We start from the raw sequence: 27,751 nt of genomic DNA, 5'->3' as shown, positions 1-27,751 counted from the left end.
ATATGCGGTACACACTGAAAATGTGCGTCATTTTCAGAGATTGCAAATTTCATTGAATGTATTATGAATATTTTATTAAATGTGTCTTATTTAAGACCCTGAAGACTGTCCCTCGATAATAATGCAAAACATAATTTTAATAAATGTAAGAACTTTCCTGAGCTTTCTTGATTCTTCTTAAGTCTTTTGCTTGCACTCTGCATTAAGTTAGAATCATATACCGAGCTACACTGGTGTGCAAAAATTAAGGACGAGACGGTTTTTTCAATAGTATAACTTTGTACAAAAGCTTTCCAAATCAACACATTTAATACCGTAAGATCCCCAATACGTAAGGACATGAGTAATGTAAGCAACACTTACTAAAAGAGAAATCAGAGGGATAAAAAGAAGCTTTATTGAAAAAGTAGCATGGAGCGCAATGCGACTGAAGGCCGAAACATCCCTGTGATGGGTGTCCAGCAAGAAACATCCGGTCTTTAATAGGGGATATGATCTCCCCTGACTGCTAGGCAGGTTTCACAGCGTCTGCACATGCTGAGAATGAGGGTGCCATTGAGTAGCTGAGGCATTGCTGCCCATTCGTCTTGCAGTGCCAATCAAAGCTCCGGAATCGTTACTGGTGGTAAGGTACGAGCTGCCAAGCGTCTGCCTAGAAAATCCCATACATGCTCGATGGGATTGAGATCCGGAGATCGTGCCGGCCAATCCATACGTTCAATATCCTCACTCTCTAAGAGCTGTTCGGCAGCTACTGTGCGATGACATGGTGCATTATCTTCCATGAAAAGGAACTGCGGACCCATAGCGCCTCTAAAAAGACCCACATATGGAAGATGAATCTCGTTACAGTAACGGGTCCCGTTGACTGAACCTGCGTCGAAGATGTGAAGGTCTGTACGACTACCAAGCATGATGCCTCCCCAAACGAGAACACCGCCACCTCCATACTTGTCCCTTTCAATGATGTTCGAGGGATGATTGCGGCTTCCCCGCTCTCTCCAGATGAGTATGCGATGAGAATCGCTACTCAGACTGAATCTGCTCTCATCTGTAAAGAGTACTCGTCCCCATTCATTGTCTCTCCAATTCTGGTGTTCGCGGCACCACAGAGAACGCCTTCTCCGATGGGCAGGCGTTAGAGGTACACACCGTACAGGGCGTCGTGCGAACAGACCACCACCGTGCAGTCTTCTGGCCACGGTAAAACGCGATATCGGTTGTCCAGTCGCCTGTGTCGTGTATCTAGCGATTTCTCCCGCTGTCAGCCCTGTTTCTTCTGGCCTGTAAGGCAATATACCGGTCATCTGCGGGTGTGGTTCCTCGTGGACGACCACTACTAAACCCCTGGATAGCTGTTCCTGTAGTTTGAAATTGTCTCCAAAGTCGTGAAACAATGCTGTGAGCAATTCCGAACTCTGCAGCCACACTTGTTACACTGCGGCCTTCCTCCAACTTCCCAATGATTCGACCTCGGGTAAAAGCATCCAGATGTCGTCTAACAGATTGATTATTCGCCATTTCTCGCTGAGGCAGCAACTCGGTGTGATTTTAACTGCTATACGGCGTGCAATCTCTTTGCCAGAGATACTGATCTTACACCGACAACATGCTTTATACTACTCAGACACACACCCATTACGTCTATCTGCATATCTGCGCATGTGCTACCGTACATCACCTTACTTAATCTCCTGATTGGTCTTTCTGTCCGCTCTGCCTCTTCGTTCAGTTGATATGCTAATTTTTCGACTTCGTCCTTAATTTTTGCACACCAGTGTAGTATCACATCCCGCTTTCCACAAAATGGCAACCATCATTTTAGAAAAAAATATATTAGTCTATCATGGACATTGAAATTAGCTTTAGTTCTTTTCAAGGATGTGAGATGACGAAAGATTAGATGATGATAATTAATTGATAGAAATATGCTACCTTATGTTTGTCACATATGACTAAACGAATAAAACTATGCTTTTCTTTTAATGATAAACTACTAGAAGGATTGTTCTAATACCTCGTTGTGTTTGACAAGATGTTTAGCCACAAAAGTTAAAAATCAAATAAATGAATTTGTAGCTTTACATACATTTACATATGAATATATTTTACATTAAAATGAATGCATTTTACATATCAGAATGGCTTTTTTATTTACGTTATTGTTATTTCTTATTTTATCTTGATACAGTTCATTAACTTTTGACTGAAACTGAAATAAATTTTGATAATTATTGCCTTTAGTTTGCTGTTTCAATATTTTACTCTTGCTGGCTTGAAAACATTTCAGTTTTTTTACCATAAAGTGGGAAATTGCCTTTCTGGGTGAATATCATTACTGAGGTTCCCGCAAAGCTTCGATCCATGTTTACTGATTAAGGCAACCGCATGTGATTTCTTACACACGCATGACTTTAGCAGTCATTTGACTTTATGTTCTCCTCCGAACCATAGAACATGTTTGAAATATTCTAAAATTTGTTAACCATTTCTTCTGAGTATTATATTTTCTTGTACATGTAAGTAATTCAAATGAAAATTTTAAAAGTTTAATAAAATTCCTAAAATGTTATTTGTTTGATTTGTAAGTTAACAGAAGTTATTCTTCTCAAAGAATGACAAACTAATGGCAATATAATGGTACTGTTGAGGAAAGAAGCAGAGCCTGTGCAAAGATGGCGGCCTATTTCCCATATGCACCACCGCGTTGGAGCAGCAGATTGTGATGCACTTTTTAAATAATGAAAGTGTTAAACCAACTGAAATCGCACGATGAAATGTTAGTATGGGGATTCGTATATGGCCCTGCAGCAAATGTGGTGTAACACGTTCAAAAACGACATTACTTCTGTGGAGAAGTTCATTCCATAAAAACGGAAAAAAGGTACGTCCGTACTGATGTGATTCACTCGGACCATAACATTAAAACAATTGATGTTATTAAAACACTTAGTCAAAATTTGTTCCTCAAAATTGGAGAGATTGAAAACAGAGCACTTCAGCTTTAACTTGGTATTCAAAATTCACAAAAACGACCCAGAGCCATCCATCATGGGCCGAGACTACGACATTTATCATCCTGCTAAATGGCGTAGACATGATTCCGCCTCTTCAGCTTCAGCCCCCGCGCCGTGAAGGACGGACGTCTCTTTTAATATTGCTATTTCTCACTGGCGATTCCTAATTGCTATCTTCTCAAGTTCAACTGAAAAGTGTCCTTTCTTTGCACCGTTATCAATCTGTTCGTTTAAAATTCACATCATACCCTGTGAATTAATTTCTGCCTTGGATATTTCCTCGCGTTTTCACAAATTTTACTACATTCTGAATTAGCGCCATATGCCAATGAGCCTCTTAATCTCTAAAATCTCTCCTATCCGCCTTTTACTTTTGTGTTTTATGTATGTCATAAAAATATACAATACCCCCTCCCCCCCAAAAAAAATTAAAAATACAAAAATTTATAAAATCAAAACAACCAAAAAAATACAAAAAATCAAAACTTTTGATTTATTTTATTCCTCTACCAAAACTCTTTCGAGCCAATGTGGCTTCGTCTAACTTGCATCAAACTAACCAGTAATGTAATTTTCCTATTTCTGCTCACTACTTAGATAATTTTTTGATGTGGAGGTACATGGTTTAGAACCATAGACACTCCAAAATACTTAATCATTGGCATTAGCAAACATGGAAAATCATTTGAAATGGAAACGGGATAATGTTGGAACATTGCATGAATAAGGCAGTAATGTATAGTGACCGGTATTTCTTATGGAGATCTGCCTCAAAATTATCTTCACTTTGAAATCATGAGTAGAGGATTGATTCAAATGTTTGGTTACTGCATGACAAGGCTAAACTCAATACTGCTCGTTTCAGGATCCAGGATAAGAAATATGATTATCTAACACAGGCTCCTTATTCACTAAACGTCTCCCTGAGTGAATTTCATGCGTTCTGATGGCTGGAAGAGATACTGAGAAGCAAATATTTTCAAAGTTATGAGAAGGTAAACCATGCACTTTCGAAGCGCAGGAATACTTGCATTGCTCGTCATAGCGATCACGCTGAAGAATTATATACGTATAATGTTTTTGTATTTCGTCATTTGCATCAAAATAAACAGTTAAGGTTTTAATTTAAACCACTACTGTAATTCAAAATCACTCTGTTTTTTCAAGTATTTATTGTATATTGTTTAGAAAACGGAATTGAGAAATCATTTCTAAGTGGTCTGAAATATCTTTGTAAACAACTGATTTGAGGTACATTGTTGGGCAAAGCTAAAGAATGATTTACAAAAGCAAATATTATTCAAAAGACATTAATGCAAATTGAAAGGAATTAGAAAATATTTACGGGGCAAAGGAAAGAACAAATTAAAATATTTTATTACTGAGTCCCCCAAAATAGTACTACTGTGGTTTATGAAGAATCCACATTCTGTGTTATACAACAGTGTTAGTGTATTTCCATGGAGGTTATTTAGGCTATCAATAAATTCTTTCTAAATTATATACCACTCCTTTAAGAGAAACTATTCGAGTTTCTGCAATGTTTTTAATTACCTGCTTGGTTCCTTAAACGGTTCAGTGATGTCAGATCGAATTCACATCCGACAAATATTTTGGGTAGTCCATTCGGATGTACCTCCAAATTCCAGATAGTGTTTTGTCAGATGAAATTTATTAAGTCTAAAATTAACATTTATTATTCAAAATTCTGGTCCGAGAGCACCTGTAAGAAAATTAACACCAAAACGACAGACAGACTCATCACTACACATTCAGTCGGTTATTGACCCTCTTGAAAAGATTTGTAGCTATGTGACGCCCTTTGTAACAGTAAAGAATTAATAAAACAAACGGAAAATCATCCAGCCGCCATTGCTGCACAAGAGATGCCGATGAATTCATCTTAAATACGACTCTTTGAGGAAGGAAGCTACAGTGTCAGAAACCAAATTTCCGTTGCACAAAAACTTTGATTCTTCAGTCTATAATAAACAGTAAATCCCCTTCTTCTCGTCTCAATGGATGGACTTCTACTGTAAAATAAAACTGCCTTTAATATCGAGATGGCATTTCGCGAACATTTATTTCGCAGGTACCTGACAGCGACTGGCATTTTCCAACTGAAGCAGTCATTCAATACTTCTACGATTCATATTTAAAAGATGTCTTTGAGACAATTTCAAGAATACCTCAATCCGCAGTAACTTCAGCAATGTTTCAGTGAAAGAAAATGAGTCTCGGTGCAAGTCTTTATTCGCATATTTTGTGCTCTAAATGATGCGGATTATCACTTTCAGTTCTTTCTCATATTCCGTAACGTGCAGAAGAACGTAAAATGCATTTTGAATCATTAATCTTGAGTAAGATTGAAATTTTCTATTATTCCTTACTTTTACATTTTGGTATAACATTTCATATTTTTTAAATAGAAGTTTTAAATTAATAATTAATTTATAAACCAAACTAGGAAGTTAATTTATTAATAAACTGAAAGTATTTTGAAAAACTTATCATTAATCTTGAAAATAGTCTATTTTATTCTCTGTTTAGTTTTAAACTTTGACAACATAGTGTAAACAATTAGGTTTATTTAAAACTTTAACAAATTCTGCCAGTTCGATTTTGTAAATCTGAAATCTATCTCCAGATCCAAATTCGTTTATTGAGGAAAGATGAAAAACGTACAGAAAAAGCATCATCTCTCGAAAAAGTGCTGTTTATGAATTCAGGACATTTATCCGGCGAAAATTGAGGTAAAAATACCACGAAAACCCCGCAATCAATTCCTTTCAAATTTCTCATCTGCAAACAAACAGAACCCTTATTCTTGTTGATGTTGAGAAGAAGAGAAATGATTTTCATAATCTCCTTCAAAACTCTTTTCCTTGTTTGACAAGTAACAAGCCTTGATACATGAGATTTCCAACGCCAGGTGCGGTAAACGTCTCACATGAAAGGTTTCAGGATTAAAATTTTAAAAGGTTTCGAGGTTTAGCTCCCGATCCTTTGCATCTCTCGCCGTAAAATAGTTATCACATGAAGGGGATTAACGTATTTCTGTGCTTAGTACCTTTCAGTTAATAGTATGGTTTGTATCTATTTATCGAACGGAAGCTGAGATTTTGAAATCGTCCATAGCAACAAAAAGACTTGCTGATCAATGCATCAATTGTTTGTTATCTTTAGGATACGTTAATCTCAAGATCATAATAATGTTTTTTATCCTAATACCCAGAAGTGATCAAACTAATTATATTTAATGTTTTCCTGATATCAGTTTATGTAACACTGATAGATTATTTGAATAATTTTAAGGAACATTAACTGACTTGCAGATAACGAAATTTAAACATTTTTCGTACATTTTGATTATCCGCCTCCCTTTCCTCCGAAAAGTAGCCAGTTCACTCGCAACTATGTAAACTGGTAAAGAAAATTTCCTTGCCTGTCTTTTACAGGTAATGCTGAGAAGGCGGTATTTCTCCCGCCTTCTTAGCATGCCTTCGTAGTGTGGTGGCCTGCACGCTGGGCGCGTATTCCAGAGGTCCGTGGTTCGATTCTAGGCCAAGGCGTTGCTCATTTTTCATCATTCCTGCTTCCAATTAACCTAATGTCTCTACAAGCTACTGCTTTATCCATAAATAATAACAAAAGAAAACATTATAAGAAATGAAAACTTTCATGAGAAGAAAGTATATGCCCAATATTTACACGATAACATACACTAAAATATGTGCCATAGGACAGCAATTCTACCTACGTCGAAATCGGGGGTGCGAATAATCAGAAAATACCTAGTTTGTTGTGAATTATCAGGATAGATTACAGCAGGTTCAATGATGAATAATAAGCAGGAATCAAAATATAGATCATATATTAAATACCATCTCTGCCAAAGTAAACGCAGGTGCCAAAATTGAGTAATTATCCAAGTTTCTGCTTATTATCAGCTTATAATTTCTGCTTATTATTTGTTTTATATATATATTTCTTGAAGGGGGACTAAAGACTGTCCTAATTCTGATACTGAATGATCTGTGCATTTCAGATTCAGTAACTGAACACATGAAGTCTCTTGTATTGTATTATTGATGAAACCTCAAATGCCTTAATTTTATATCTTTATCACTGAAAGTTATACAAATCTGCAGAGGCAATATGCGTAATTTGTTATAATTACTCTTCTCATATGTACTAGTAACTGCATCACTTTTCTTATGTGTACATTTATATAAATAACGTTACGTACTTAAAAGTATATACATTAAAAATTCTTACCACACAGATAAATCCAGTTATCACGGTAGCATCTTTTAAAGGAAATATAAAGCAACAATCACCCACTAAAGGCATATGTAGAGGTCTTTAGATTCCAAAAGTTCGTGATTTTAAATATGTTTTTGTTTTGCTTTCATATTATGAAAGAATGTAAGTCATCTCTTTTATCATTATATTTATCAAGTAAGGAAACAGGAAATTCAAAATAGTACATTTCATGGGCAATTTCATAATGTTGCCACTCAATCAGTTAAAAAAAATATTTTTAATATTTTGACGATTATGCATGACTAATACGTGAAGCATAATCTGGTAATCTGGTAGCTAATACAAGGGAATGCAAAAGTTATTGGGACTGATACTGCTATGTTACCGGCAATGTTGAAGCAGGCATTGTATAGAACGGCGAAAGACATCAAAGTGTGAAACGATTAATATTTCACACATTTTCCTAGAGATTTTATGCATTATCAAAAGACAAGCCATTGAATAATAATTTCCTTCATGCTAAATTATGGAATAATTTTTTGAAAGTAATTTTAATATCAACTGTTAGGCTGCTAGTACTTTTTGAAAACAATGAATTTTGAATAGTATTTATTAGATGCCCTTCCTGTTATACAGCCGTATTGAGTTTTATCTCTGGGTGTGTAGGTTATTAGCATTATTTTCCCGCTGAATAGTTATTTTATGTTTCTGATCTTTACTATCATTTCTCGTTTCCGTTTCCCAAATAGAGAATGCAAATGAGTTAAAATCTGCTTCTCGAGGTCGCCTTACTATATTAGCTAGCTCAGATCAGATTGTATTATTCTGCTTTGCTTTATAATTGCCGATATTTAAATTGTTATGTCGGTAAGAACTTGAGAGCCAACTTCGCGTTAAAGCCTTTGAGTAGCCCTTGACTTAGTTTTAATTTGAAATTTGAATTTACTTAAGTTACATCGCCACAAGTCTTTGGCTGATTTGCAAGCACGAGTCGTGCATTTATGTTCAAACTTCTGATTTAATAAAGAATTTGTTTAAACTTTTTCAAGTCTATATCATTAACTTATTCAGACGGAGTGATAAATCGCTGCCAGTCTGTTAGGAGTTTGGAATTAGTTTATGCCAGAGTAATTTAAACTTTATAGTTGTTTACAAATTTTTAGAACGATTTCTATAAAATTTTTTAAAAATGCAAATGTTTTTAAATAAAAGTTTTTGGCTCCACCTTATTATTTGAAACGCGAAATATCGTCTGCTACTTTTAAATGCCTTCTTCTTCCAAAATATAGCATGTAAACAAGCTATGGATCGAACGATATGTTTTTGCGCTTTCCGATGAGAAATATTCCTAATAAAACAGGCAAATCGACAATCTTGTATTCGGCATAGATTTTGTAAAATCCTAATCGATTTCGAGGGCAAAACGGGTCTCCCTTCATCAGGAGCAAAATTTTCTGCAAAACCGAGAAAGTGAATGTCAATCATATTTATACCTTACAGGCAACTAGTGAAAGAACAGATAGCGCCATCTTTCGGCAGAAATAGTAACGAAAAATGAAGGGTTAAGTTAGTAGAATTTTAAAGGCATTAGGCAAGACTTTATCATTGACTAAAGTCATTGACTAAACAGGATACATTTTTGTGAATGTGAAAAGCTTCAAGAAACTCCAATTCCTTAATAGAACCAGCTTTCTGGATAATATTAGCAGAACCAAACTCAAAATTGTGATTGAGTTTCCAACTATGATTAGCTATTAAAAATTTGTTAATTTCGCCTTTTCGAACTTGAGATTCATGTTCCTTTACGCGAAACTCTAATGCTCTTTTTGCTTGGCCAATATAACTACAAAATCTACGCCGAATACAAGGTTGTCGATTTGCCGGTTTCTTTTCCACGTCGCGTGTTTGCCTTGCGTCTTGAGAAATATTCCTATTCCGCAATTAAAAAGTGTTTTGAAATGCAGGGTAATAAAACTTTTATGCGCAAAAAAGGCAGCATTTTTAATCGGAAACGGAAAAACGGTAAGTCGTTACTTATACATGGAAAGAAGTCTCAAACGAATATCCGAAAAAGTGTGCTGTTTCTAATGTTTTTAAAGTTAAATTATTGGCAATATGAGAAAATACGTCGACGCAGAAATCAGTTGATAAGTCCTTAAATATATCTGTAGCAACAATAAATAAATAATAAACTAAGATTTACAACTAAAAAAAAGAAAGAGAGAGAACATTTGTAGAAAAAGCTTAGACTGCGCATATTTTAAATACCTTGTTTCAAAAGGGGGAGGTAGTTATCATTTGGGAGAATACAGAACATATTATTTTATAATGTTTAGGTGCTTTAAAAAAGACCTTTTGCGAATTAAAAGTGTATCCTCGTTGTTTTTGGTCATTTATTTGACTGTTTTTCTCTGGTGATCAAATGTTTCCTTGGTTATTTTTATTGTTCTTTGACGTTTCTCAAACATTCATCCTACATGTGAAATTTTCCTGATAACTAAACTAAATCTTTATGAAATGAACGATCAGTTAGTTTTTATAGAGTCTTATAACTCTAAAATCGCACAAAAAACTAGTCCTCTTAACTTGGATTTCCTGGCTAGCATTTAGTGAAAAGTAGATTTTCTTTCTTCAGATATGCTTAATAACATTATTACGTTTAAGATTTTACTTTATTATCTACTGCTCAGTTCTTTTATTAAGGCTTAATACTTTATTTTTTACACATATGTTTTCATTTGAACCCTGCTCAAAACAGAATGAAGTACGCAAGAATAAGCTTCCAACGCTTTAGAAGGAACTTAAGAAATAAGCAAGCAACTGAAAAGCTAATTAGATGGTAGTTATTTAAAAAAATAAAAAAATCTGATAGCTTTCAAATTTTATATTACTTTCAAAGGGGCGTGTTTTTCGTTTACATACACATACACGATTCGAGAGCATGTGTACTAAAAATATTTAAAAACAGCTTAGCTTCAGAATTTACGATAGACAGTTTCGCGCGTTGGAGGGAAAAAAAAAAAAAATTCCCGTGCAGTGTTGTCACTGCTCGCTTTGAAATCGTTGAGTTTGTTAATCGAAAATTCTTTAAAATTTTACAAAATAGAAAACAGATAAAACAAATTCCAAATTAAAAATCTTGGATTTTCAGCTGCCCATGTTCGAGTGGAGAATTACGTTATTCAAAATCGGATGGCTCTAGGTGCCGTCGTTTTTTTCACAATGCGAGAAACATGCGTGAATTCATGCATATTCTTCATTATTTAATTTATTTAAATACAATACATAACTACAATATTTAGTAGCATCAATTTAAAAACTAATTCGCCGTTTAGTGAAACGCCACTAAATACCGTTTTGAGACTAGTAGCCCTCCTGGGCTACCATGCCTTTGAGCTAATAATGCTGGTGTTGTCATGAAATCTGTATTCCGTATCAGGCCATGTCTAAAATATTTCCAGTTTTGAAAAATAAAGATAAAATAAAATTCGATTATCACTACTGATTATGTTTTGTGTTTGGCCCATGTCCATTTTGCTCAATTTTCTGCTCACAGAATTAATCTTGTCGAACGGAAATGAAAAACTAAATTGCTAAATTTGCTATCATTTGGTGAATATCAACACAGCAAAGACAGCAAAGACAAAAGTAAATAAATATAAATCAGAAACAAGATATTATAATATAAAGTTTTACTTCATTTTTAAATTACAGAAAGCCGAAGCCAGCAACAATATACGATAAGACTATACAGATTGTATATGGTTAAGATTAGACAATTTAAACTATTCAATATTTTATCACATTATAATTTTCTAGGTTGGGAAAGTTTTTTAAATGAAATTATCATTATAAAAATATCTGAAAGGTTTCAGATTTTAAATTACGTCCAAATGGGAGTTTTTTTTTAACGTTTTGTGTGTTACCTATATTTATTAAATATCACGTTCTTCGCACTTAAATCATAAACTTCAGTTCGAGAGCAATATCGCAAAATAGTTTTAAATTGAGCATATCTTTAGAATTTCCGATACAGAGTCACACGCGCTGGAGATAAAAATGTTTTTTTTTTCTGTACAACGTTGCCATTGGTCTCTTTGAAATACTTGAGTTTGTTAATCAAAAATACGTTAATGTTTTACAAAATATGAAATCGATAATAAGACAAATTACAAATTTGAAATTTGGTCTTCCACATGCCCATATTCGTAGGAGGATTACGTCATTCAAAGTTCGATGGCTCTATTTAGCGTTGTTTCATCACAATGCGAGAAATAGACATACATTTATGCAGATTTTTCATTATTTAATTTCTTCAAATATAATACAGGACTCTAATATTTGGTGGCAACAGTTTGGAAAGTGAAACGGGCATTTATAGTGATTCAATGCAAAATCGCAAAACGAAAACAATAGTCCTTCAGGGACAAAGCCCCTTTGGACTAACAACCCTTATCGCCTGTGATTGCTGAACTCCCGCTGCTTGTTTAAAATATGCTTAAGTCATTTCCGATGAATTCTTTGATGTTAAGAGTTAATTTAACGCAAAATTTCAGTTCTAGCAAGATTATTAAGTTGAATAAGTAATTTAATATTTTAAGAAAACTTCCATCGTAAAAGTCCTTGTGCATGATTTAAATCTTTATAAAGTATCTAGAAGCTGCTGCACTAAGAGTAATTCTGTTTAAGTAACAAAAGTATTTTAAACTGCGAATCAGAGTTTCGTTATTCTTAAATTGAATTGTTTAACGTGGAGTTTAATTTTACATTTAAAGTTCATTTAGTAGTAGTCAGAGGAAACTTGGAGTTTCAAGCAGATTAAAAAGAGTAGCACTTACTTAATCGGGTGTTTAGGCACTGAACTTTCAAATAACTCTCAAGACGCTTTAAAATTGTGTTTTAATAAGAAGATTTTTACATTAACTATTTTAATAATATTCTTTCTTTTATAACATCCAATAACAAAATGTGACAACAGGCAAGTAATGTGGTCAAACTGTGTTAGAAAATAATCAGCAATATTTACTCAACACAAAAAGTGTGTTCACCACTTAATAGGAAAATCACGAATAGGACAACAATCCTGCGGAGGATTGCATCCGTTGACTTGAGCTATTCTAGTTGCTGCTTCGATGCCTGCCTTCGTGGCCCATTCCACATTTCCGCTGACGACGTAATGAGCCAAGAATCCACCAGCTAATGCATCACCACACCCCACACTGTCCACAACAGATACAGTTGGTACTTGGATCTTGTAAAGACATTCCGATCCCACATATACCAGTACTGGTTTTGCTCCGCTGCTAACAATAATGATCCTTTTGCGTTGATATTGTTCTCTGGGAAGAGCAGCTATATCTTGGATGGCATCTTCCAGATCTGAAATAAATTTCTCCTAAAAGTGAGTTCTTTTAACGTATTTAAGTACTTAAATGACATACTTGATGGAGTTGGAAATGGTACAGTTTATGAAACTAATCGTAAGAGTAACAAAGCATGTAATATTTTAAATTGTTTGTTACCTGAAATAAAGGCACAAGCTGTACATTTTTTAAATATGCTTCTTTAATTCTAAGCTACATTAAATTAAATTTTCAGAGTAACAATTTTTAACACAAAGGAACATTTCTTGATAACACGAGGTAATTAAAGTCTATCAGGTAATTATTTAGGACAAAGTTGTCTGATATACCTTATTCTGATACACAAGAAAATACACTTTCGAGAAGAGATGTTTAAGAAAGAAAAAGATTTTTTTTTAAGAAAAGAAAAGTTAAGGTAAGCGAAAATAGGAAAAATCGGGAAAATCTCACGTAGCCATACCATTGAATTATTGGTAACCGAAATTAGCTTGTTGAGAGTTGAAAAGAATATTACCAGGATTTTTACAATTAACCATAATAGCAATGAGCAGTGTTAGGATAACCTCGAAATTGGGAAAGTAATATATTTTAGCAAGTTGATGGAAAATGATTAAAATCCGCAAGCAACCAAGGAAAACATAATGTATTATACGTTGGCTTCACGAATCAATTTTGCGCAGAAGGGCTATATCATCCTTTTTCATACTGCATGCTTCCCGAAAAGAAAAGGTAAATACTTCTGCAGTTTTAGAAAACTTTCTTAATGAAATTTGAAGCAAATATACTTTAGCATTACATTTGCGTCAAATTTTGTTTTTAAATGAATACTGCGATGGCTAGATTAACACCTTCATCCTAGAAAGCTGTCAGAGAAGCTAATGTTAGTTGCTTTTGGCCAAAGGTAGCCAGCCTACAGATGCTTCTCCACTCTCATCTTAATTTAAAAGTTGCACGTATACTGGCCTAAGTACGATATCAATAATAAAAATGCCGACACTGTTTCGAAGATTCTGTTTAGTTAAAACCCACAAGTGGATTAACGACTAAAGCCGGTGAATACTAATATTCTAATTTTTTTTTCTAGATAGTTCGATAGCACTCCGAAGTTAGCTATCCTGCTGCTGATAACAATAATCGATTTTTAAACCAGAAGATTTAATCGATTATTGTTAGCAGGGCTAATATTTAAGTGGTGATGAGTTCGGATTTCTACAGAAGAGAAAAATTTAGTGTGAATAAATACGACCTTACTTGAGATTTAGAGAATATTTTCTTATGATCAGAAGCAACTATTTTCTTTTATATTGCTTCTTCGTATTCTATATAAAGTAAAATAAATAAATAGATCAATGTATAAATATAAAAAAAGGTCAGGGTCTTTCGGTGTCGCTGTCGGCTCCTCTAACCCTAAACTATTGGCGCGGCTTAGTAAAAAATATAGATTACATGTTTGTTACTTTTTTACCTTTCGTACTGAAAAAATAAATAAATAAATGAATAATAATAATAATTAAAAAAAGTCTGAAAGCTTTTCAGATTTTACATTACTCATAAAGGGGCGTTTTTTTTAGCTTTTCGTGTGGTACCTTTATTTATTAAATAGCATGTTCTTGGCACCTAAAACATAACATTCAATTCAATAGCAATATCGCAAAATAATTTTAAAATAAGCATATCTTTAGAATCTGGGATACACAGTCTGGCGCACTGGATATAATTTTTTTTTTTCGTACAGTGTTGCCGTTGCTCGCTTTGAAATCGTTGAGTTTGTTAATCAAAGCTTCGTTAAAGTGTTACAAAATATGAAATCAATCGATAATGAAACAAATTTCAAGTTCCAAATTTGGGCTTCCAGATGCCCACATTCAGTGGAAGATTACGTCATTCAAAATTGGACGACTGTAGGCACCGCTGTTTTATCACAATAAGAGAAATGTATATACATTTATGCAGACTCTTCATTATTTAATTTCTTTAAATATAATACAGGGCTCTAATATTTGGTGACAACAATTTGAAAAATGAACCGACATTTATAGTGAACCAATGCAAAATGCCAAAACGAATTAATAGCCCTTCTAGGCTAATGCCCTTTGATAAAGAATAATAATAATAAATAATAATAATAATAAACGTAATACTAATAATAATAATTACTACTATTACTACTACTAATAATAATAACAGTAAAATGAACGTGGCAAAAATGGGATATATTTTATATCCTAGTTCGAATCTTTAGATTTGGAGATATGTGTCGTATGGTCGGCTTATTAAGTGTGCATAATGCATTTTGCATTCTTAGGAACATAGCTCAAACGAAGGTATGAAAATTGCGTGCCCGGTTAATGATTTCTGCGACACTGGTGCAGTAATAATTTTTTTGTTTTAAGAGAGAGAATTAGATACTTTTATTTCGCTTGTCAGGGGAAATTTATGAATGGGTCCATCAGACTCGCAGTATATTTATTAATTTTTATACATTCATTCATGATTGGAACTCGCGACTCTTAGATTTTGCAACTTCTTCAGCTGCATAAATCCGATATGTTAGAAAACGAAATAGAGCTGCGTCACAAGGCTGAATTTTGTCACAAAGCATGGAATTCGTCGGAAATTTCTATCGGAAGGACGTTTCTTTCCGTTATGATTATACAGATCATAATCGGAAACATCCGGAAACTACTGGAACTAGGAATTACTCTTCTCTGTATTTTTAAAGTGATTACATAAAGGAAAAAGTCTTATATAATTTATTTTTATAGTACTTTGTGGCTTATACTGCTTTATTTTATACGGAATTTGTGGTTCTTTCTGTAGGCTATTGCGGAGACGTCTTTAATACGAATGAGAATCACAAGATACTTGCGTTTGAATAGAAAAAAATGTATTGCAAAAAAGAATTTACAAAAATAGTCCTATTAAAAGCAAGTACAAATGCGGAAGTGGAGCTTAAAATATCCAAAATTTAAAAAGCCCAGGGAAATGGAACTTAATTAAGAACTGTGTCACACGAGATACTGCATTATCATAATAATAAACAAAATGAACCCCTCAGAACTCCTCAGAACGAGAATAATTTATTTCTTGAATTGTAAGAATATGCGTGCTTTTAGCAATATATATAATATCCACACCATTAGTCAAACTAACAAAAGATGAAGAAGGGCTACCAAAGTCCAAGAGAATAAGAGAGTTGAATACTTGTGGTTCGATCCTGATTAAAAATTACGGCGAATGGGTTGGTTGCGTGGTATTTTGATGGGCTTTTTTCCATGTGTAACTTGAATATTAGTCAGTTTTCTTTACTAAATCCTTTACGAATTTCCACTCACTTGAGGCTGACACATCGTGTGTCATTACTTAATTACTGAACCTAACAATTTGAAAAGTTTACGTTAGGTTATTTGAATAAGGCAAGGCACACTAGAGCTATCAGCCTAAGAGAAAGGATGCCTTCGAGGAGGACTCCCTGAGGAAAACTAACTTGCATCGACGTTACACATGGGGAAAACCACGAAAACAATTACACAGCCCGCACGTTAGTCTGGGATGAAGCCTAGGTCGAATTCATAGTATTCTTAACTACTCGTCAGCTGGTGGGCCTCAGCCCCTTGAAGATAAATAAGTTTTTTCCAAGAACTATAGCTTTCATAAGAAAACATTTTGCTAGTCCACCAATTGTTAAAGCTTTGATTTGTTATACTATAAGGTACTTCTCCCGCCTTCCTAGAAGGCCTTCGTGGTCTGCAGCTTGACGCGTATTCCAGAGGTCCGCGGTTCGATTCCCGGCGAAGGCGGTTGCTAATTTTTCATCTTGTCTGCATCCAAAAATATACCTATTGTCTCTATAGTGGCGCCCGAACTAAAAGGGTGTTGGATGATAATTCTCCACACTCATGATTTGGCGATTGGGTCCCCTAAAAACCCCAGTCGCTCCTTAAAAGGGGATTATATAAGGTATTTCTTAGCATGTCTTCGTGGTAGGGTGGTCTGCACGCTTGGCGCGCATTCCAGAGGTCCGCGGTTCAATTTTAGGCTAAGGCGTTGCTAATTTTTCATCTTGCCTGCTTCCAAAAATATACCTAATGTCTCTACAGTACTACCATCAGTCCAGTCGGTATTTAAGTGTCAAAGTAAATTTGGCATAATTCTTGCTCCTTTTGAGATGTATTAATAATCATTTTAGAGTAGGAACTGAAATTTCTCATCTTAATTCCTATTAGTTTTAATTTCCGTAAGCAATACTTAATAATTTCCTTCTTATGATGAAGGGAAGTTACACTTCTTTCACTATACACAATTTCAACATGAGATAATTTGTAATTCAAAAGCTTGCTCAATCACGTATCTATATGATTAAGGTTAAATTTTTCTCCTCAAAGTAACTAATAAATTTTTTCTTAATTTAATTAATTTAAAATTAATGGTAAACACTATTTAATGTTATAATTTAAAATATTGATATTTTTTGTATATTTACTTAAGATTTTACAGCTGTCGTTCTTCTTTTAACAAACTAATAATAAAGAGAAATAGCTTTGAAATCCAGCCTATAAATTTTTGTTAAATATAAATTTAATTTTTTGTTTACTGCATTTTTGATTTTTATTCTAGAAAATAGTATTATTCGTTTCCTGCTTTGCAAATTTCTCTCTTTATTAAATCCTATGCATGATTTTACGATTTTTAGCTTTGACCTTCTAGTCTACATTCTTCTGCTTCGTTCAGGAGTTTATAAATCTAATAATCAAAATTAGTTTATTACAAAAAGAATTGGTTCTCCAAACTTAATTAATTTTCTCATCTGCTTTTCAGGACTCTTACTACATTGCAAAATGAGGTTATAAATTTGTGATACATACCATGAAGAACAATATACATAAATTTGTGATACAACTTCAGTCACACTGATGGAAAAAATTAACAGCCAAATGCCTTTTTCCGTTCCCGTTAATGCTTATATTCTATGGATATATATAAAATAATGTTATATTGTATAATATATAATATTCATTTTTCACTGATATACCTTTTCTTTGAATTCACATGGAATGTTTACTTTTCAGTTGGATTTGTTTTTATCACTCCAGGGAACAATTTTAATCACTTTTGTGCTATTTAAAAGTATTTTTAGACTTTTACATTTTGGTTTAATATAATCTTTTTCACATTTCAATATTTTGGATGTTAGATTAGTGATTTTATATTTTGATATCAAAGAATCTTTTAGGAAATTTAATACCTCCGTTTTACAGAGTGGAGGTTATTTTGATGTTTGAAAAATGATTTCTTTATTCCCATTTTTCATAACTTTTTACATGATATTTTGATTAAATTTTATTTTTGTTTAGCTTTAGTTTGGCTGGTTTTTTTTTGCAATTGTTCTAGGATTTAGTTGTATTCCTAATTTAAATTTATCGTAGAGTTATTTCATTTTTGAAGATTTTCCGCTTATTAATTTTCTACAGTACTTGTTTAATCTGTTTTGTCTAATTACGTTCGGTTCTACTTTTCTATATTTGAATTTGCTTTAAATTTTACTTTAATTTTTAATTATCTATCTATCTCTATATATGCATACATATATATGTAACAATAACAAATTTAGGAGTACTGATGTAGGAACACTTAACAGATAGAAACGCAGAAATACTCATGGCAGATAGCATAGAACGTAGATCCGCATTGAAGAATAAGACTTCTGATTGCGTACAATGCTAAAATGTTGAACTCATGAGTAAGAAACTTCGCAGCCGAGCCGGTTTAAAGTCTATTTTTATTTAACTTGACATTTGACAATTCATTTGGCACTCTAATCGTACTTATTTCTCGAAAACTTTTCCCGGAAAAAAAAAAAAAAAAAAAAAAAAAAAAAAAAAAAAAAAAAAGAAGGTTTTGGTTGAAGTAAGAAATGTTTCAGTTCTCAAAGTTTTGAGTTCAAGTTCTGAATTAGCTACGTCGTCAGCATTACGCAAGCCATGTGGCATTAATTAACGTAGAAATGGCACAGTCCAGGAAAATTGCTAAGATTTTTAGAATACAAAAAGGACATAACCAAATTAAAAATAAGTAATTAAAAGGCTGTCACTAAATTAAATTATAAAGCTAATTTACATATTTTTATCTTTCATGTATACAAATTTAATTATTAACTTTATATTTATGATTATCTCCAAAAAAGGAAATGTAAAACTAACGCAAAACTGATATTACAAAATGATAATGCTTCAGAGGACTGTGTTAAAACTGTTAAAAACTTGTAAGAAGTTTAAACTTTGTAATGGCATGCGTCAAAGACCATACATTTTTGAAAAGAAAAAGAAAAAAAATAGTACATAAATAAAAATTAGGTAGAACAGTATACATATAAAAGTAAGTAAATTATTGTTGGTTTCCAGGAAGAGGGTTGACTTTGTAGAGACAATAAGTATTTTTGAAGCAGGAAGACTTGAAAAATGTGCACTGCTTTCGCCGCAACTCGAATCTGGACCTCTCGAATACGCGCGGAGTGTGCTACCGTTACTCTACGAAGGCATGCAGAAAGAAGGGAGAAAATACCTTATATACTCCCCTTTTAAAATTCACAAAACGGCAGAAAAAACATTAAATTTTAAAATATAAATGTTCTGCGCAAAATAAATAAATCGACCAACGGGCCAAAAATTACATTCAATAATGCACCAAAAGATCGATCAGTTATTCCTGGTAATATTCATAAACTCAAATCAAGTTTTTATCAATTGGCCAAAAGTCTTAGGAAGTGCAAAACACGAAGCCTTCAAAGGTAAACAAATAGCGGCCAAATTAAGCCTAACGTCACTCAAAAAGTTTAAGTGCAAATATTAAATTAAATATTCAATCAATCGCTATGCTTTTAACCATGGACTTACAGTAAGTAATAAAGAGTCTAAAACATAAATCAGAAGTCATTTGCGCAGTAAATCCATGAAATAATAAGCAAAAATCTATTCATCGTATGCTAATGATCCGGCTAGCACTCGCAGAATTCAAAGTCCGTGAATCTTCAAAAATACGACTTCTAGTTCGAAATAAAGTTATAAAACACAGATCGGAACACAAAACAAGTCAGAAAAATGCACTTTAACTCACTTAATTCAAATATTTACCAAGATATAAGCATTTTATTTCTCCACTCAAACAACACAATGCACCATGGCTGCAAGCATCAAAGAGATTCGGTCTACAAGAAAATGGTGGTGGTGTGGTGTATTTAATTATGGCAAAGCACACTAGGGCTATCTGCCTAAGAGGAGGGATGCCTTTCGTGGAGGACTTTCTAAGGGAAACTGGCTCGTATACACGTTACACATGGGGAAAACCACGAAAACACCCATGCAGCCAGCCCGTTCGCGGGATTCGAACCTCGGACCGAACTACCAGTGTTCAGCGACTTTACCGCTCGGCCGCTGGTGGGCCCCTACAAGAAAATGAGTTATGTTATAATTGTGGAGTTACGGGTTCAGTTAAACATTTTGTAAATGAATGTGATTTAACTTATGATATAAGACAAAAGTTTGGACATATTAATTAATACATTTACTGGAAAAAACACTGAATTTGAATTTGCTAGGGAATTAATGAATTTTATTAATAATAATCGTGTTAATGTCGGAATTTTGATTTAACATGTGTTTAGTGTTTTTATGATAGAGCATGGTCTGTGTATTGTGTTTTGTCCTTTTGTTTAGTTAGTTTCTAACCATTCTATTTATTTTAATTATTATTGTGCCGTTAAGGTCCATTAGGTTATATTCTAATGGGCGTATTTTATTATGTGGTTTTTAACTTATCGCCCTCCTGGAAAAGTCATAAAATCAAATCGATTAGGTGGATGGGGGGCTGCGCCTCTTTCTGTACCTTATATACTCCCCTTTTTAAAGAGCGACTGGGGGTAACGGGTCTCAGTCGCCAAATTCTGGTGTTGAAGAATCATCACCCTGCACCTTTTAGTTCGGATGCCACTGGAGAGTCATTAGGGTTTGTTGAAGCAGGTGCCGTTAAAAATGCGCAATGCCCTCACCTGGACTCGAATCTGTACTTGTAGAATACGCACCGAGTGTGCTACTTTTACACCATGAAGGCAAGCAGAAAGGATGGAGATAATATCTTATAAATTATCAAGGAAAATTATCCCTCTTCCCAAAACATCCGCATTAATTTGTTTTCTTCTTTCTAAAAGAACGAGTTCTTTCCAACTAAAAATTCTTCATTCTTTTAGTTGGAAAATCTAATATATATAAAATTTGTATTCAAATGTACAATTAATGATTTTCAAACATGAAGGTGATTTTCCGACGTCATCAAAAAGAACATATTTAAAAAAGATTGTTATAAAAACTGTTGGAGAAATGCTTCTATATATGTAAATATTCACAAGGCTTGGAATAAATAGGTTCCTAGTTTTCTCCGGAACCTAGATAACAGACAGGAATAAAAGACATTGGATCGACGTTTCATGATTACTGACTCTTCTTTGTAAAATTCTTAAGTTTGAAATGTTCTGAAATAAGAATAGCAATTGTTTTCATTCATTAAAACCGTTTTGCTAAAAAGAACGTTTTAATTATACGCCTGAAACATCATATTTTAAACTTCAAAAAATTACCCGAAAATAAGGACTGTTAAAATGAGCGGGAAATTATTTTTCGATATTACTTTGTGTAGAACTAAAGATATTTTGATTACGACACTGATTATAAAAGCTATTTGAAATATGCTTGATTTCTTTCCAGTTATGTCTGATGCATCAACTAGTGAACCATTTAAAGCGGATATGCTTTTATTTCTGCAGTAATTTCGTAAGATTTCCAGAAAAGAATATGCCATCGAACGTTTAATAGCTTTACGACATTCATCATGGCGATTTCGTCGTTGAAATTTCAAGGCTTTAGTTGCATATGATTTAACTCCACTGACTATGAAAAATCAGTAAATCGTCTATTGCAATCGAAAGACCATGAAGATTACACAGAAGGAAGTAAGGAAAATATTGAACTCTTCAGATACCGCATTGCAGTTGTCTTACAGAATTCAAGGCAATGTCACTGACCTGTGATTTCCTTGTCCTCGTGCATGGCCCTGGCCAAAGCCTTCACCTCCTCAGCGTTACCGAAAAGTACGTCAACCCTCGGCATCACTTTAAGTATGACCTCGGTGTGTTCACGACATACGTATTCGGCCGACAAGCTCAAACAGAACAGTTGCTGAAGAAGTACAAGAATTTAACATGAATTTTTAACTGAAATGCAAAATCATATAATTACTACATGATTCCTGCCATTGATGTATTTTACAGTAAGAAACATAATGATAACAAATTAGACGCGGAATGATAGCACAATTTTATTTTTTATGAAAAAAAAGGGGGGGGGGAATAATATTATGCGTTGTTTAAATTCTTTTATACTTTTATATTATAACTTTAAGATAAAATTATAATTTTAATTCGGAATAGATTCTAAGCTCTCTTTTCTAATTAGGTTGCTTTTCCTTTATATTTTAAAAATAGAAATATACCCATAAGGAATTTTTAAGAAGTGTGGTGTTTCAAAATTATTTCCTATCATGTAATTCTTACATAACAATAACGGCACATGCGTTTAGATATTAGCAAAACAGAAGTAAAATTACTTATCCAATTACGATTAATCGAAGCTTTTTTAGTTGAAATGTATCTATAACTAAGCATGTAGCAACAAAGCGATACTGCGTTGAGAAATTAACTAATGTCACTACTCTTAATTTAACGACAATAGCATAATCTTCGTTCTATTAACGCTTACCTTTTATACCGTGAACATGCCATTTGTACTTTCTCAATTTTTTTAACGCTAGTTGTAATTACGAAATACTGGCCGCGCGTAGCGCGCCATTTTGTTTAAGTATTTTTAAGAACGGTACGCCAAGCTCGAAGAATTGTATCAAACAGTCTTAAATGCATCTTTCTTCTAATTATACGGATATTTATTTTCATCCCCTACGCCACTAAATGTTTATTTTTATAAAAAATATATTAAATCTTTTTCAAACTTATTTCTTCTAAAGGCGTGGAAGTTCACCATTTGCGATCGGCGGTCAGAAATGCAATTATTTCCGAGTTAACGTCAACTTTACTTCGGAATCTAAATTATGAGACTAAATTAGATTTAATTCTATTTTAACAACGTTTGGTATGAGCAGTAATTTGTTTATAGATAAATAGGCAAACGTTTGTGTTTGGATTCTAACTAAATTATTTAAGAATCAGGATAGATATGAATGATAGACATACGAAATTAAATTGTAAAAATGTTGTAATCCGATTCCTGAATCTTTCGCCATTTTATTTTCATTGAAGTTCAAAATTTAACAATGCTGCAAAATCGACGAAAATTCTGCAATTAATAATTAAATGTGAAATTATTTAGGTAGAAGAGAATATGACGGCTGCAAGAAAGACATAAATTTAGCCGAATCTAAATTATTATAAATACAGAAGTTTTATTACTAGAAAAGCGAAATTATCCATCTGAGTTAAATTAGGTATTTATTGAGAATTGTGGCTTTAAAATATTTCAGTACTTTCTTGTTAAAGCGGCTACCATGCGTGGTCGCCAAATTGGCGAACTTAATTGTCCAAACTGAAACAAGCAAATTTCAAATGTCGTCAAAGACAATACCAACTTTATTGTGGGAAAGTACCGATATTTCACTCTCTTAGGTTTTATTTTATAATATTTCGAGTTCACAGTGCACCAGTTTTATATATTGTTTTGAAAAGATGCTATTATAGTGGCAACAAAATTACCTCCTCGTTTTGGCAAAGTTCAATCAATGCAAATACGGCATCAATACAGTGCGCCAGGAAATAACCCGCTACGAAAATGCAGTTTGCACTTTTCACTTCTGCCAGTATGTCTTCAGAGAATAGATGACTTCTGCTGAAACTAGCAGATGCCGAGAGCCTGGCAACTAAGGATCTATGATTGCCAGGAGTTAGGAGGCATGCACAAACTCCTGTTTGCTTAGAAGAGTCGATGGCATATAAAGGTTTCACCCCCTCCGACCGCAGATGCTCTGCCATCCATGATCCGAATTCATCATCACCAACGCAACCTGTAATGACGAAAGAGTTTCAGCAATTATTTTGATATACATTTTTATGCCCTAGAGTAAGAAACATAATTATAATAAGCAAAATTCTTAGGTATATGGATTTTCAGCAAATAGGTAACAAATTTTAATTTTGGGCAGTTTAGTATTATTAATTTACAATTGCCATTAATTAATCATTATTTAACAAATATTAAGTCAGGCTTGTTTTTCTTACAATAATAAACTTAACATTAGGAATGGTTTATATTAGCTTATTTGAATATGGAAAAGCACCGTATAATTATCTGCCTAATGGGAGGAATGTCTTTGGAGGCCTTTCTAAGATAAATTGGCTTTTATTCACATTACACACGGGGAAAACCACGTGCAGCCAGTCCTTTCTCGTGGGTTCGAATCGAAATCAAATTATCAGTATTCAGCTGTCTTAACTGTTTGGCCATTAGTTGAACAACAGCAGGAATAGAAGGTAAATAACTTTAAGCATATATGTCTTATTAATTTAGAAGGCAAACAACAAAAGTCAGAGTTATATTTTCAAATTTTCACAGGACTAGTTTCGATGGTTTTACCGAACCATCATCCTCAGCTGCAAAAGCGCAAATGAACGAGATAAGATTAATTTACATTGGTCAAACTAAGAGAGCATTAAAATTTCGCGTTAAGGAACATGTCGCATATGCTAGAAAAAAGAAAATGCAGAAGTTTTCTTTTACCCAGCATTGTTGGCCCGAAAATCGCACTTTAAATTTTTCTGCAGCCAAAATTATTCAAAAAACATCTTCCATTGGTGAATTAGATTTTTTAGAGGCCTTTCACATCCAAAAAAAATCTTTCTGGTCTAATTAATAACCCTAATTCCAATTCATCTTTGCCTTCAGCCTTCAAGGAAATTATGTTTTAGTTCTCGTTTCATCAACAAATGGCGCCAGTAGCTTAACTCCTGTGCAATCTTTCTTATCTTACCTTATCTAATCACTATATCTTATTTCGTTCATTGGCGCTTTTGCAGCTGAGGATGATGGTTCGGTGAAACCATCGAAACTAGTCCCGTGAAAATTTGAAAATATAACGCTCATTTTGTTAACAGCAGTAGCATTTTGTTGTTTGACTTCTAAATTAATACTTGTTCGGTGTGTTATTGTATCTTAATTATATGTTTTATGTTTAAAGAAAATTTATTGCTGGCTAAGATTTACAGACAGATAAAAAGCGCCAATTCTAAATAACATATGGACTTGGAATGCTTAAATTCTTCTTATTGAGTTAGTTTAAAAAAATTGTCAAATTAATTTGATCAAGATTCATAATTAAGGTAACAGACAAAATTTTATGTTTAAAATTTTGGTACCTTTCCGTTATGCATCTACTATGCATTTTGGGATGGGCGCACATAGTGGAAAAGTACAGTACATGTGTGTTTGCCTAATCAAAAAATACCATCAAACCAAAAATCATAACCAGAAAGCTATCTGGAAACTACAGCTTGTAAGAAGTTGCCTTATTTGCCCATACATTCGGGCTTGTGAATTATATATGTTAGCATGTTCAACTATCACTACAAAAACCAAGGCTCTAAACCCAAAGAAAGCACAGTTAATTTTTATATGTATTCGCAACTCTGCGCTGTCGCTTAAACTAAAATGCAGTCTAAGATAGACTATCTGGTTTTATTTGACTAGGTTTCGTGCCCCTTCCCATTCCATGTTTGAAAAGTGGAAGAGAACGTAAGGAATTATCACATGCTCCAATTCTAAATAACGCTCCAATTCGCGTGCTCTTATGATGTAAGTGGAGAAGTTTCAGCTAGCATTGGAAGTTCCCTGGTCCAAAATCCCGGGGGGGATGTAACTGTGAATTTTTATGTCTTCGGTCTCCTGAAAATATTAATAGTCTCTGCAAGCTAAGAATTAAAAAAAAAAAAAAAAAAAAAAAAAAAAAAACTGAAAGCTTTTAGATTTTATATTACGTACCTTTATTTATTAAATATGATGTTCTTCGCACTTAAACCATAAAATTCAGTTCAACAGCAATATCACAAAATAATTTAAAAACAGCATATCTTTAGAATTTCCGACACGCAGTCTCACGCACTGGAGATAAAAATACTTTTTTTTTTTCATACAATGTTGCCACTGCTCGCTTTGAAGTCGTTGAGTTTGTTAATTAAAAATTCGTTAAAGTTTTACAAGATGTGAAATAGATAATAAAATAAATGCCAAATTTGGGCTTCGAGATGCCCATAATCGAGTGGATGACTACGTTATTCAAAATTTGATATCTCCAGGTATCGTTGTTTATTCACAGTGCGATATATATATATATATATATATATGTGTGTGTGTGTGCAGATTCTTCATTATTTAATTTCTTTAAATATGAAACAGGGCTCTCTTATTTGGCAGCAATAATTTGAAAAGTGAAACGCCGTTCATAGTGAACCAATGCAAAATGCTAAAACGAAATTAATAGCTCTTCTGCGTAAATTGCAAAATATGATGAAATCGCTGTGCTTGCTTCCCACCCTCCTTAGAACAAACATATCATTCAGAAACACGTTCCTTATTCAAATTAGTTTCGATTTGTTATTTTAGGAGGAAGTAAGATTAGGCTTTGTAATCTGCATTTGAAAACTTTAAAATTTGATTATCAGCATTATCAAAGGCTTGATTCAAATTTCCTTATAAATAAATAAAGCAAAATATGGTTTTTCAAAAATGAAAAAGTAAATTGCCATAAATAATGCCTAGTTTTCATTTGTTGCCAATAGCTTTGCAAGCAAAAACTAATTACTCCTGAATATTATCTTCGAAGTAAATTTTCAAACCTTGAGAATATTACGTCTTAATTGGTATTACTGAAATTGTTGAAGAGAAAGTCAAAATGCTAATTATTGAACAAACACACATATTTGAAATTTATAATACTGTCTAAAATATTTTGATATTCATAAACACACGAACAGTTAAATAATTCTTAAATTTTCACAGTTGATAACTGAGTATTATAAACAAGTTTCGTTCTTCGTAGAAGTAGTTTAGCTCCAACGATTTGACTAGTATAGTATAAGTTATTCTAATGCTAGTAATAGATAATATTTGTAAAAGGCTTCATAATTAAAAAAAAATGATTTTTTCAAAAGGTTGAAAGTGCTAGAACGAACACAAGTTACCCAAGAAAGGCAATGTAAGGAACTCTGCCATTTGCAGTTGTGATGGTCTTGAACACAGCTGTATAAAATGCAAGACTTCAGTTTAGAAGATACAATTTGCCATGGAAAAGGGAGCGAAAGGAGAACTGCTATTTTTAATTGCTATGGTAGTACAAATTTCAATATTTTGAATGGCGAATACTAGGTTTAGAAAACACAATTTACCTTGTGATGGTAAATGGAAGGAAGACTGCTGTTTGTTATTTATGGGAGTCACAAGCATTCGAGAACTATCGTGCAACGTGTATCTCTGCTGTAAGGCTATGTACGCAATCTGGCAACGAGAGATTGAACGAAAGGAAATAGTTTTTCGCTGCGGGTACAATTTTATAGATTGCATGAGGTAGAAAAGGAAAAGGCACCAGTCCGTCCCCAAATGGCCACCAGCTAACATATCTATTCACTGTCTTGGAACACAAAAGGCTGCTGTGATCATCAGCACTGAATGCCTTGCTGCAATGTTACTTGGCACATTCTGATCAAGTTAATGCGTTTCTAATTAATTCGTATTTAATACATAAAATTCAGTAGAAAAATGTAGTCTTAAATTTAGTCTTAATTATAGGCCTTAATATTGTCCTAATATAAATATTTTGGATAAATAATACGATCTTAATGTAATTAACACTAAATAAAATAAAACAAAGTATTAAATACGATCTTAAAAGTATATTTCATGTAAGAACTATTGTAACAGATTTAAGATGCTATTAATAACAGCAGTTTTATTTTCTTCTATGTTACTTGACACAAGTTTGTGTACTTGTGAGTTTGTACAT

The 27,751-nt window shown here is 33.4% G+C and overlaps 1 protein-coding gene across 3 annotated transcripts in view; it reads right to left on the bottom strand.

The window, feature by feature from the left end:
* The window catches only part of LOC118193393 (uncharacterized), a 95,717-nt gene that overhangs the window by 27,218 nt on the left and 40,748 nt on the right, over positions 1-27,751 (bottom strand). For 2 of the 3 annotated variants that reach the window (XM_085822639.1, XM_085822640.1), the window contains exons 3-4: positions 23,457-23,764; positions 21,720-21,873 (exon numbers count right to left, since the gene is read on the bottom strand). In XM_085822639.1, the coding sequence (XP_085678765.1) occupies positions 21,720-21,873; positions 23,457-23,764 (462 nt within the window). Of the gene's footprint in view, positions 1-12,164; positions 12,663-21,719; positions 21,874-23,456; positions 23,765-27,751 lie in introns of those variants that run through there. The other variant, XM_035364470.2, reaches the window with a different exon arrangement.

The sequence above is a fragment of the Stegodyphus dumicola genome, chromosome 8 (genome assembly GCF_044657685.1).
Source record: "Stegodyphus dumicola isolate Sdum_Otavi_A_Nest chromosome 8, ASM4465768v1".
In the NCBI taxonomy this organism is placed as follows: Eukaryota; Metazoa; Arthropoda; class Arachnida; order Araneae; family Eresidae; genus Stegodyphus; species Stegodyphus dumicola.
The sequence above is the reverse complement of the archived record's forward strand: the minus strand, read 5'-3'. Positions and strand labels throughout refer to the sequence as shown.